We start from the raw sequence: 13,223 nt of genomic DNA, 5'->3' as shown, positions 1-13,223 counted from the left end.
GGGGAAAAGAAATTTAAGCAGCTCCAAAAAGCTAAAGCCAGGTCAGTGAACTAGGACCTATAAAGGGATTGAGAGCACTCAGGGCCACAAAGAGGTATTTCAAAATAGACCTCCCCTTTCTATTTTAATACTTGCTACAGAGGAAAAAAAAAATATCAAAATAGTTAGCAGAAAGTTAAAATGCTACAATGTCTTTGGAAGGAAGTCCACCGAAACTGTAAACAGACTGGAGTTATGGTTCAGTTGTGAAAGCACCTGCCTGGTACGCACAAAGCTGTGCATTTCCCCAGCACCACTGAAACCAAACCAAATCAAACCCAGTAAACGCAGGTGCTTTGCAATGCAGCACCACAAGGTCACCTGCAGTGCACCCACAGGAGCCCAATACATCCATGTGGACATATATGGTGCTCTATAAGTCAGAAAGAAACATCAATAAGGAACCAGCTACATTACGTACAACCATGTTGCAAAATGAAATGTATGGTCAAAAGGATGAGGCAGAACTAACGTACCACTACAGGAAAATGCCCAAGACACAGTATTATGTAATAGAATTCAGAGAAGCAAAAGTACTGTTAACACCCTTTACCTGTGGGGAGAGGACAGGGGCTGAGGGGACAGGATAATGTCCCCTTATGTGCCATACTCTTGATTTATCTAAGTCAGAAGACAGAGTGCTATCTGATGTCACCCACACTGCCAAGATACCATATCCCACTGACTTTCAGATCTACATTTCTCACATCTAGACACCTGTGAAGTAACAGTCCATCTTACAATTCACAAAAGAAAAGCCCTGTACAATTTGAAATTACTTCTCTCAAGTGACACAAAGATAATGTGTGACGTACAACAATGGTATCCCAGACAATGAAATATAACCCTGTCTCAGCTGCCATCTATACCAACTGGGGCTAGACCAGTACTTCTTTCATGCTAAACTGTGAGGGTTAATGGAGATAATCCATATAAAGGGCTCAGCACTGTGTACTGTGTAGGTAAGGGCTCTACAAATGCTAACTAACCTAAGTTTGGACATACAAAGAATATATGAGAAGTTTTTGTTCAATGCCGGGGGTAGAAACCACCGCCTTGAGTGTGCTAGACAAGTGCCTGTTCTGAGCTACCCCTAGCCCAAAAGACTAGTAACACATTAAGGGACTTCTGGGGAGGAAGAGGAGACAGACTATGAAAATAATCATTACCTTTTAATTCTATATTGTGCTGCCTGAACTCTGTTCAGCACGAACATGCACTATTGTCATAAAGATGGCGGGGAACTGTGGAGATGGCAGAAGAGTGGCCTAGGCTGGCAACTCTTGCCCACTCTCCTTTTGACCTCCCCTTTAAAGCAGTGGTCTCAGTCCCTTCTTCGTTCATTGATCTATTTGTGTGCGTGTACCCACATGTCATGTGTGCATGTGGTTAGAGGACAATTGGCAAGAGTTAGCTGTCATCTGCCATGTAGGTCCAGGGATTGAACCCAAGATGTCAGGGTGGCAAGTCCCCTTACCCACTGAGCCATCTTGCTGACCAGAGTCTGCTCTTCCTAGATCACTTTCAATAGAAGTAATTCCTTTACCCATTTAACAAACATATCACTATTAGACTGTCTGGCTACATAATATCTGGGATGAATTTCATTGAAGAAAAGGATGTCTGCTGAAGCAATGTATAGGTGCCCACTTTTTCCAATATAGTGATAGTTCACCACACTTTGGTTTGCTTGGACACAAACTAAGTTCAATCCAATCTCATGGCTTTGATCAAGGTGGCTGGTGATACTCTACTGCAAAGGACAGGCTAGCTTTCTGTCTTTATCTCAGCTATTGCTCTTACCTTCATTTCAAAACACACACGGCCCCTTCGGACCCCGTAGCTTGCACGGGCTCCTGACCAGAGGTATGCAAAGCCCTCAATTGTCAATGGATAGCCACTACTCCGATCTCTGGCCACCTTGAAATGCAGGTCACAGTTATCTGTGGAGGAAAAAAACCTGCAATGTTTTATTAGACTCTCGGGAGAGGGACAGGCAGAGGAAAGTTCACTCACTGTGGGTGAGGGTCCAAGAGAAAGCAGCACACCTCTACTTCTCTCCTTTTGAGTAGGAAGACTTGAAACTACAAGCTGGCTTATACTACCTCAAACAGAAACTTAAATTTACTTTTGATGGGAATGTATCACATTCTCTCAAGTCCACATTCAGACTTCAGGATACCAAGAGGCCAAGCCATTCCACACTACACTATAACCACCTGTTTGTGCTGTTTAGGAGCCAGAGCTGTTTCCACCAGTGGTGCAAATATCTGACCCTGAACCACACCTGCCATCCAGGTGCACCACAGGCTCCCATGACCTTTCTCCCACCTGGCACTCACTCTTAGCGCTCTGTAAGAGGCAGTCATGCCTCCAGCAATCCTTTCCTGACCATTCTACCCACAAAGTGCTTTCCTCTCCCTACAGACTGAACACCACTGCCAAAACAGTGACATTTTGTTGGATGCTGCCTTGTGGACCACTGCTTCTCAACACCCTGCAGAATGAATACCTGTCAGCTTGATGTGGCCATGTACACCTTTAATCCCAGCACTTAGGGGGTAGAGGCAGGAAGATCTCTGTGAGGTTGAGACCAACCTGGTCTACATAGTGAGTTCCAGACCAGCAGGGCCATAGGGAAACCTTGTCTTAAAACAAAACGAAACAAACAAAACAAAACATAAAAGTTAGCTGTCTTTGATTAGCCTGTGATAAAAGGGACCGTGTATGTCTTCATCTCTTACCAAAACACAGCCAGCACTCTGAAACATGAGCTATGTAAAGAAGCACAGGAACAAACTGGTAACCTGCTATGTTGACAATGGACTGTTTTCAGGTCTGAGTAGGCTTCAGGGTACATGTGAAATTAAGACTCACAGGTTCTATCACTTAGACTGACTTCAGTGGTCGGTGCCCTCCATAATCATTCCTCCAAGTGGTTAGAGTACAGTCAAGGTGAAAGCCACCCAGGCACTGGAGGACAAAGCATACACTAAGCCAGGCTAGGGCCTCAAAAGACTAAGGGGCACTGGTTTCACTAAGAACATGAGCAGCTGGTGGAAGCTGGGGAGCCAGTTGTCAAAGACTGAAGTTTCCCCAGCACTCAGATTCCTTCCTGATTAGATGGCAATCCTTTGTGCATACAGGATGGCAGACTTTTCAAATTCCCCTTGGACCTGGTCTCAGGAGTCTCACTGAAAACCAAGGTAGGAAGGCGGGGTTTCTCCTCTCTGAAGAGTAGCATGGAGAAACAGAATGACTTATTTAGGGTCACAGAGCAACCCCTGGGAACAGGCCTTCTGTCTCTATATCAGCACCCCTGCTCCAAGCTATGCTGGCTCTCCCAGACAGACAAATAATGGATCTGGATGGGACTAGACAAGGAGTCTGGAGGTCAGGGCAACCCTGACTGGAAGGCAGAATCAGGTGGCACTTTTAAGGACTCACATGTGTCAATGGCAACAAGGGTGTCATCAAAGTCATCTTCATCCTCTTCAGCGGGAGGCTGAGGAGAGCGGCCCCTGTGTTGGAAAGGGCATCAAGTCATGTAAGAATAGTTGGAGGAGCATAAAGGATAAAAGTTCTGCTGGGGTTTATAAGGGGCCTCCAATTGCTTTCTGGATCTGTTTCTTCCCAGAGATTACCAAAATACATACGAGAGCAGTGATGTAGCTCCTGGAGGAGGAAAGGGACAAATGGAGCACTCTGCTAAAGAAGGGCATCAGATTCATTTAGGGAGCGTTTTCAGGTCTTTGCACCCATGGATTCTGACCCACACCTTCTGCCTGCTGAATACTGGCCCCTCATTGAGTGATCACTGACTGGAGGCCACAGTAGTCAAGGGTGTTGGGCTAAGAAGGGCAATGGCAGGGACCTGGTCAAGTCACAGTGATCACAATGCACCCAAGCTTGGGGCTCCCTAGAACCTTGCATGTGGAAGGATATGCTATGACCTGCTTTTTCAGCCTTTCCCTTAAGTGTCCTAAATTGTGAACGAGGTATCTTCCTACAAAAACACTAAAAGATTTTTGTCAAAACATTGTTGGTTTCTGCTGTACAGGAACAAGGAGGTTGAGCCCAATACCTAGCATCCTGCTTGGGTGTTGCAGACACTCTCCACAATAGGCTTCCTTCTAAGGGAGTGCCTTTCCAGCCCTGCTGGTCCAGGATTAGCACAGAGCCTGGCATCTTACGTCTATCCTAGGATGCCTTCCCTGCCAGCTCTGGATTAGAGCAAGGGTCCCTCCTCTGCGCTTCATTAGCAAGTAGCTCCTACCCTTGCTTTGTGGGAGGCAGCACAAGAAAGCCACGTGGTATAGATTCCTTGTCCTAACTTTAGTTACAGCTCAGGAGACCCGGGCCATGCTGAAGGTGGAGCCCACAGCCTAGTAAGTACTCTACAACTGAGTTATACCCCAGCCCCAAGTCCTTTCTTACAGAGAATGATAAGGTAGCTGAGGAAATAAAATGTGTCAGATGAATAGCCCAGACTAGCACAAGAATAGTTATTCCTAGTTTCCATGACTAGAAAAGGCTTCAGGACAGGAGGTGAAGGAGGGCAGTAGGGAGTGCTAGGACAGGGCCTGGAGGGAAAGGAGGAAGAGGAGGGATTGTCAAGAAGGGGCAAAGAGCAATGGCCAGAGCAGAGCGTATTCCCTCTTTTGAGCTCCTGAAACTCACCCACATCTGGGTTAGTCACTCCAGTTTGTGGCAAGTCTAACTCCAACCCTACATTCAGAAATGAGAACACAAACCCACTCTGATAATTGCTTCTATATCCTATCTCCTCTGAGGGTGGGCATCTCATGAATGCTGACTGCATGAGGGTATGGGCAGGAGGGGCTGTGTTTGGGAATAAGGTCAGAAAATTTCTTACAACTAATAGACAAAGAGCAAGACACTGAGTGGGCAGGGTGGTGCACACCTTTAATCCTACCACTCAGGAGGCAGAGGCAGGTGGATCTCTGTGAGTTCCGGGCTAGCAAGAGTTACACTACCCTGTTGCAAAACAGGAGCAGGGCATGGAGGGATGAAGAGGCAGGCTGGCCTGGAATTTGCTCTGTAGTAATAAGAAGGGAAGAAAGGGAAGAAGGACTAAAAACTTAGGAAAATTCAATCCTGTAGTGAATGAAGGAATACAAGGACAGGGAGTGCTCTGCTCAGCCCCTCAGTGAGCAGAGACCAACTGGAACAGGAGGATAACAGCCTCATATACCCACCTTCGGTCCTCCCGGTGCTCGAAGTATCCCCGGCCCCGGTTGTCCTCGTAAGGCCTCTTTCGACTCTGGAACTGCTGTCTGTCTGTTTTCAGCTGTGAAGCTTCAGGAGGGAGGAAGCCGAGTGGTGCTTCCTGCTTCATTTCTGTCTTCACTTCTCCTGTCAGGATGAATCAATACGGTCAAGACACGTGGAAATCCATCAGATACCACTTCTCTGGTCCCTTTACCCAGGTGATGCTGGCAGGTTTGTGACTACAGCAGAGGGCTGGCTGGGCTCAACAGGCCTACTGAGTGAGCCAAGGAAGCTAGGATAATGGGAGGCTGGCCCTTGTCAGTGATGGTTGACAAACTGCTAGCTGGGTAACTCTCAGGCTTCCTGAAGATGAGGCCCTCCAACACTAAATAAGAATAAGCTCTCTCAAAGGGCTCACCTAAAGGTAAAACAATTATTTTTGGTTAATTTTCCAGAGACTCAGGAAAGGTGACCTTGGCCTACACTGAGGGACTCTATGTGACTGCAGAGATCCTTGTAAACTCTGAGATGCTAGAGTCCTATTGTTTCCAATTCCTCCTCCCAAAGAACTTCAGTGCCGCCATTCTTACAAATCTTCTTCAATCTAAAAAGGGAGGGGAAGAAGGGGGAATTCAGGGGTACTGTGGGCCTGCAGCAAACTTCACTGGCTTTAGCCACTCTCCATCAAAATCCAAACACCTAAGCAAGAAGGTCTACAATTCAGCTGTCCTTGCAGCAAGACAAAGTCACACCAAACTGGACATCAGGGAGGGATAGCATTTGAGAACTGAGGAAGTCCCAGTCTCAGACAGATACCAAGAATCAGTGACTAACCAAGAGCGAGCTGTGGAACCAAGCTTGCTGTATTTTCCTGCAGGAGCATCTACACCTACTGCTGATATAGCTCACTCATATCTGTTCATCTCAGTACCCAGTTCAAGTCACTCCCTAGCTCTAGCATATGGACCCAATCTCCTAGTCAAGCTTCCTGGTTCGTTGAGGCAGGGATTAGGTTCAGTCATTTTGAAGGCCACTTCCATGGCTTAAGCACAGACTGGACTCATGGGAGGCCACTGGTGATTGGTAACAGCGCAGAAAATCTCTCGTGGGCCAAATGATCCTACAAGCCTCAGAGCCTGACACAAATCTGCAGTTTAACCTACATTCTTTAATGTCCCTAGCCACACTAAAAAAACACACTAGGGGATTTACTCTGTGGACAAACCAGAATGGAATAAGGATCAACTAGATTCACTGGAAAATGGTACTGGAGCGGGAAGTGATGATGCAAACTTGTAACCATGGCATTTAGAAGACCGAGGCAGGAGGATCCCGAGTTTCAGACCAGCCTGGGCTACATAGCACCCTATCTCACAAAACCAACAATTTTTGGGGGGGTCATTTTGAGAAAGGATCTCCCTGCAAGCCCCAGAAGACCTAGTATCATGTGGACCAGGCTGGGCTTGATCTCAGAGGGATCCATCTGCCTCTGCCTTCTGAATGCTGGGATTAAACATGTGCTCCATCATACCCAGTTTGTTGCTGCTGTTTTTGTTTTAATTAAAAAAATATTTAATTTATTATTTTTATTTTATGTGTGAGTGTATTGCCTGCATGTGTATAAGTGCATTCATGTCAAGCAATGCTCCTGGAGGTCAGAGAGGGCGGCAGATCCCCTGGGACTGGAGTTACGGGTGGCTGTTAGCCTTGATGTAGGTGCTGGGAAATGAACCTAGGTCCTCTTCAAGAGCAGCCAGTGCTCTTAACCACTGAGTCATTTCTCCAGCCCATTTTTATTTTTTAAAAAGTGTCCTAACACCAGGAGAGGAACAGGCTTAAAACTGAAGTCAGTTTTGGCTGGCTCAGTTGTTTTTCTTTTTTTGCCATTTTTATTTATTTTTTTAAATTTCAGTCATTTTTCAATAGTGTGACCTTGCTTTCTGAACAGCAAGACCTACAACTTGAGGAACACAGCTTATACACCAAGAGCACTGGCTTGAGAGCAAATGTGCTGGGTTCTAGCCTCAGTTCTGCCACCAGACCATCCACCTCCTCAATCTATAAAAGAGGGGGAGAGGTTAGGTGGGTAATAACTGTTTCCCTAATTACTATGGAAAACACTTCTGCAAAAATATATTTATATGTTTTATTTATTTACTTTTAAATATTTTATTATTTTTATTTTATGTGTATTGCCTGCATGTAGGTAAGTGCAGGCGTGTCATGCAATGCCCTCGGAGGACAGACGAGGCCGTCGTATACCCCAGAACTGGAGCCATAGACAGTTGTTAGCTGCCATGTGGATACTGGGACTCGAATCCAGGTCCTCTGAAAAACAACCAGTGTTCTTAACCGCTGAGCCATCTCTCCAGCCCTATTTACATGTTTTAGAAGTCTAGTTTAAATAACACAATTCTCAGTTTTCTTCAATCTAGGACTTAGAACCTTTACTGCTGTGAATGAATCTGTAAGAGGTGGCACAGCTTTACTGCATTCTCCAGATGTATTTGGCTAAGGAACCCAAAGAATAGTATCTACTGGAGCAATATTCCTCAGAACACAGGGAATACCAGACTAGATTTAGAAAGCTCCTTTTGACTCCCACATTGTAAGATTAGAAACAAGACTCAAAGATTAGCCTCCAAGTCTAACTCTCCAGAGTGCTGAAAAGACACCATGAAGAGGGTCTGAGTTTTCTTCAAAACCAACGCTCACTGGGAGCTAGAGGGAGGGGGATCAGGAGTTCAAAGCTGGGCTCAGGTATTTAGTTAATTTAAGGCTGGCTTGGGCAACCTAGTGAGGATCCTAGCTCAAAAACAACAATATAATAAATAATAATAATTAAAAAAAAACCCTCAATAGAAAACAAAATCCCAACCCAAACCAAATCTTGCCAGAGGGACAAAGACCAGAAGAATTGCCCAAGAGAAAGAGACAAGGTCTCCATCAAAAGAGGAAGCGTGTGAGTCTTCCTACCTGGCCGATAGGTCTGCTGCTGTGGCTCCATGTCCAGTGGTCTCCTATCGTAGCCTGACTCGTTTTCTTGCTTGATGACCTGTGTCTCATAGAATTGGTTCTGCCTGGTAATATTGTCCATGACATCTTAAGATACAAGAAAAAGTCAGTTAGTTGAGTGCTTTTTGAAGGGCCCAGCAACCACATCATTCTCACTGGGGCCACCATCCTCACAGGGTGAGCCAGACTGCCAGAGGGCAAATAAAGACAACACCTTTAGACAGGAACCATCTAGGAGCCAGCGGCCCGGCTGCCTGAGGGTGAGGGTATGTCCTCTGTGCCTCGAAAGTCTGCACATGGCACAAACTGGGCTCTACAGAAATCAAACATATTAAACCAACCAAGGCAGAAGTGCTTTGGTAGAAACGGTCAGAAAGGTCAAAGAGGTCCAATCTTGGCTCCAGGGTGGGACAATTTCAGACACTGGCACTTCATTACAGTTAAAAGATACAGGCCTGGCTGCTTTAAGGTGTGCTGCTTAGAGCTGCCCTCAGGGTCCAAGCTCAGAAAACTGAAGCACAAACGGGGCCTCTGTCCAGTTCTTTTAACCAACACAGTCAACACTCCCCTCCTTGCCTTTTGCTCTACTGTGGATTGAATTTAGGGCCCCATGCACGTATCTCTAGCACAGCCAAGGTTCTGCACAAACCCCTTTCACCCTACAAAGGCAAGGGGCAACGTCAGCTAAAGGGAGAGAAATAAGGAATCACAACAGTAGCCTCCAGGTTCATTAGGAATAGGCACCCAAATAGCTCGAGGAGGATTCAGGAACAGTTGTGTGCATCCAAGAGGTGCTTAAGAGTAGTAAGAACAGTACTGTTTATATTTATTAACTATTTATGGAGTATATGCTACACTGGGATATGGGCAAGTATAAGCTTGTCCTACTAAAGCCTTCAATGTATGGAGACACACATATGTTAAACAGATACTCAAACCCAGAAACTGTACTTTAAATTCGTTAAGGCCTATGAAGTACAGGAGCTGAGAAAGGGATCCAGTAAGAACACATACACCACTCAGCGTGGTGGTGCACGCCTTTAGTCCCAGCACTCAAGAGGCAGAGGCAGGTGGATCTCTGTGAGTTCAAGGCTAGCCTGGTCTACACAGTGAGTTCCAGGCCAGCTGGGGTTACAGGGAGACCCTGTCTCAAAAAGATCAAACAACAACAACAACAACATACCACATAAACCTCAATTCTAAAGAAACCATAGTCAATGACTCGGTGTTGCAAACAGAACATTCCTAGAGTTGGGTTGGACAACACATGGAAAGCAAGCATAGAAGCAAGACTACGGCGGGGCAGTAAATGAACTTTATGAACTTGGGCTGTTCCAGCAGCATGCAGCCTTCTGCCCCTGGGGTAAGCCCCACTGATGGTGCCTCCAGAGCCCTGCTAGAGGCTATGTCAGGGGCCGTGAAGCAGAACCACAGGGAAGGAGGACTATTCTGCTACTTGTTAACTGACTGGATTCTTTCTCAGAGGACAAATACATCTGGGCACAAACCAGGTACAGCCCAAAGGGAAGAAAGAAGTCATGTGGCTTGTGCCAGTGTCTGTTTACCAAGGTTGAAGGAAGTACTGGAGGGGGACATGAAGTGGCTGAGAGGATTCTGCTGTGGAAGGGAATCAGGAGGAAATAGAGTATCTCTTTAACTGGAATTCAAATCATTGTGCTTTGCAGGCTCTAAGCAGTGTTCTCCCCACAGAGCTTGTCTCTCTCCAAACATCCCACCTATACTCAGTGGAAGGTTGACTAATAAGCTGCTGGGGTCTTCTTCCACTCCCCAAACCATTCTTAACAACAGGCAGGCCTGTTGTAAAGATCCCGAGACATGTGACATCATGCCTAACCACCCTGGGAGGGCACTCTTACTATCCCCATTCTATATACAAGGAAACCAGGCTCACAGAGGGAAGTGATCTGCTTAGCTCAAAGCCACATTTGAAACGAAGTCTGCCTGAGCCTAGAGTCTGTGCTCTTAGCATCCAACTCAGTTTCCTGAGGTCCCTCTGTAGGCAGCAAGGTCAGGGCTGTGCTCTTGCTGCACCTTCCTAGGTGTTTTTGCCAGGGTCCCTCAGCTCTAAGCACAGGCACTGGCTAGCCCTTCCTGCTTCACAGGCAGCTGCCCAAGGAAGCCTTCCTGGCACATGGGTCCTGGGTAATCCCTTGGCCACTCTACCCCAAATCTACACTCAGGATGGCCCCTCCACAGGATCCTGCCTCTCCCAAATAAGGGAGTAGCCAACACCAATCCCAAGTCCCTTTTGAGCCCCAAGCCCCACAGTGCCTTCTTTTCTGAGCAACACACTAAACCCTGGCCACCGGAGCCCCCCTTCTACTTTCTTGGGTCTTGCTAGGAAGCCACACTATTTCCAGGTTCCCTCACCTTGTTTTTAGGGTCTCCTCTATTCAAGGGGACTGCACACCCACCCTTATGCCTCACTCTCATGGCCACACCTCCCAGTTGATGAGACTGTTCTCATTCCCTGAGCACCCCACCTCCCTGGGTACACAAGCTACTGTTTCAGGGGAAAGGAATATTCCCTCAGCTCCATCCTGAGGCTTCCAGCCAAAGCAACAGGTCTTCTTTCTCTTTTCCTTCAAGCTCTCCTCCCCCACATTTGCTAAACCAACTACACTCCTTTCAGGTCACAAGGCCCGACTGCCCACAACACAGTTCACCCACTTGCTATCAACTTATGTTTTTCTGCCCCCGCCCCCAATCAATGTTTTCCGAATCGTCTATGCAAGGCCATTCAGCAGTAGCCACTGGGTATGTGGGTGTGTGAGTCTGTCCTCAGAGCCTTCCCAGTTCTAGACCCTTAGTTCCTTTGTCCAGTGAAACATCCTGTCCTCCCCTGACAGCAAAGTTTCTGGGCCTCCTCTAGAAGCCAACTTCTAGATGGCTCCCATTTCTCTCAGCACAAATGCCCCAAGTAGCCGGCCCTCAAGGCTGGGCCTGGAAGAGAAATGGGGGCGCGCGGAGGGGGGCCGGCACAGTCCAATCACATACTGGTCTTTCACCATCCCCTAAAGGCTCACCTGCCAAACACCGGAGCGCCAAGTCCATCAGACTCTCCCCAGCCTCGGATATTGGCGGCTCCACATCATCAATCTATCCCCAACAATAAGCAGATTTCCCAGTATCCCATGCAGCTGCAAACTCAGAGATCCTGTATCCTCCAAACTCTGCCGGCCTCGCACCCTTGGCCATTCTTCCCCCTACCTGGATGGAAATCCAGCTCCCGAGCGCCGGCCTAAACACACGGTGGGCTTACAGGCCGCCAAGCTCAGCCAGCACCAAACCCCGCAGGAATCACCATTTTCCAAGACCCTCTCCTGACACCCCTCCCCAAAAGCGCCTAGTTCTTCCGACTTTTTCTTGGCTCCAAAAAAAAAAAACCTAGTTTCCGGTTTCCGAGCCCCAGGGTCTGGAGTCCTCCCCACCCGCTCGCTCGCTCGCACTGGGTCTCTCCAGCCCACCGCCCCAACTCCCAGGGCTCCTCCGGCACCGCGAGCCAGGATCCGCCCTCCGGCTGTCCCCAGGCCGGGTCCATAGGTCCTTAAGCGGCCGGTCGCGGGGTCCCCCAATCCGCAGAGCGTCTCCCCGACCTCAGGCGTCGGGCTCCCGCGTCCCACAGCCCGGACTCCGGGCTCCCCGGCCCCCGCCCCGCGCACTCTCACAATGTCCGTCCGGCCCCGAGTAGCCGCCGGGCTCCGGGTGCGGCTGCAGCCCGGGCGGCGGTGGCTGCGCGGTCCCCTCCAGCTCGGAGCCCCCCTCGGTCTCGACCTCCTCGTGGTTGTGTCGGGGTATCCCCGGCTCGTCGTTGGCCTCGAGCTCCCGCTCGTCTTCGGGCTCCTCGGCCTCCAGCGCCGCCAGCAGCCGCTCAGCAAGCTCGGCCTTGAGGCCGCGAGTGTCCAGGCCGCGGCGCTGCAGCTCCTCGCGAAGTTCGTTCACCTTCAGACGGCGCACATCCATGGCCCGGGCCCCCGGGGCGGCCCCCGAGCCCGGCCCGGCCTCCCAGCACTCTGTCCTCCCTAAACCTTGCCTGTCAGGAGGCAAAGGGGGAAAGGGGGGGGGCACTCCAATGGCGGCGGCGGCGGCTCAAAATGGCCGCCGCCGCCTCCTCCCCTTTGCCCGTACCCTGGACGATGCAACACGTGCGGCGATTGGTCAGCGCGAGGGGGCACCGGGCGCGGGCCTGAAGACTGAACCAATCACAGTACGGCTTTCAAAAGGACGGCAGTAAGAGGGCGCTGGAGCTGCCGAAGAGGAAGCGTTGGCCTACGTCGAAGCAGCGGCCAAAGCGGAGGGCGGGAAAAGGAAAGAGGCGGGGCGCACGCTGATTGGGTGGCGTCCGCGCGCCACCGCCGTACAGTCGGAGGCAGGAAAAGGAGTAACGATTCGGAGCAATTAGCACGTAGGTCTCAGAATGACCGCCGTGCGGCAGCCCTCCATAAGCTGTTTCTCTGTAAGGCACATTCTGACTGGTCTAGATTTCTCGCCCTGGAGGAGTCCAAGCGGTTAAAACACTACAACCAATCAAATGGGGCGGAGAGTGGACGGCAAACTCCGTCCTTCCTGTTGCCTTTAAGAAACCGGAAAGAGAGTCGTTCTCCGAGGGCCCGCCCCTTGCCGTTAGGGCGGTTTCAAAACAACGTGTTGACCAATCGCAGTGGCTTTTACATAGCACTTAAACCGGGATAGAGCGGGCGCTTTAGGAACAGCTAATTTGATTGGTCGTTCGGGAGAGGCTGGCCTCGCCGCGTTCGTTGTACCGGGAGGTGTACGGAAATAAGAGATTAAGGGTTTATAATCTGTCAGAAACCAGTTGCATGAAAAAGGAAGTTCTGGCTTCTGAGCGAGCTGAAGGATTTGAAACGGTTTAGACTGACAGCAGGAGAAAAGTTGTATAGTAAATGGCACCCCCA

The 13,223-nt window shown here is 49.1% G+C and overlaps 1 protein-coding gene across 3 annotated transcripts in view; it reads right to left on the bottom strand.

Annotated features, from left to right (window-relative positions):
• Hnrnpul1 (heterogeneous nuclear ribonucleoprotein U like 1) overlaps positions 1–12,508 on the bottom strand; it is a 37,970-nt gene extending 25,462 nt beyond the window's left edge. Inside the window, exons 1-5 of one of the 3 annotated variants that reach the window (XM_008854989.3) lie at positions 11,976–12,508; positions 8,248–8,373; positions 5,259–5,415; positions 3,487–3,560; positions 1,843–1,982 (exon numbers count right to left, since the gene is read on the bottom strand). In XM_008854989.3, coding sequence (XP_008853211.1) covers positions 1,843–1,982; positions 3,487–3,560; positions 5,259–5,415; positions 8,248–8,373; positions 11,976–12,270 — 792 coding nt within the window. In that variant the 5' untranslated portion in view covers positions 12,271–12,508. Of the gene's footprint in view, positions 1–1,842; positions 1,983–3,486; positions 3,561–5,258; positions 5,416–8,247; positions 8,374–11,517; positions 11,640–11,975 lie in introns of those variants that run through there. The other 2 variants (XM_008854990.3, XM_017794841.2) reach the window with 2 other exon arrangements.
• Positions 12,509–13,223: the final 715 nt, after the last annotated feature.

This window comes from Nannospalax galili, unplaced genomic scaffold, assembly GCF_000622305.1.
Source record: "Nannospalax galili isolate Female #2095 unplaced genomic scaffold, S.galili_v1.0 scaffold1687, whole genome shotgun sequence".
NCBI lineage: Eukaryota > Metazoa > Chordata > Mammalia > Rodentia > Spalacidae > Nannospalax > Nannospalax galili.
This window is presented reverse-complemented; position numbering and strand designations above follow the sequence as displayed.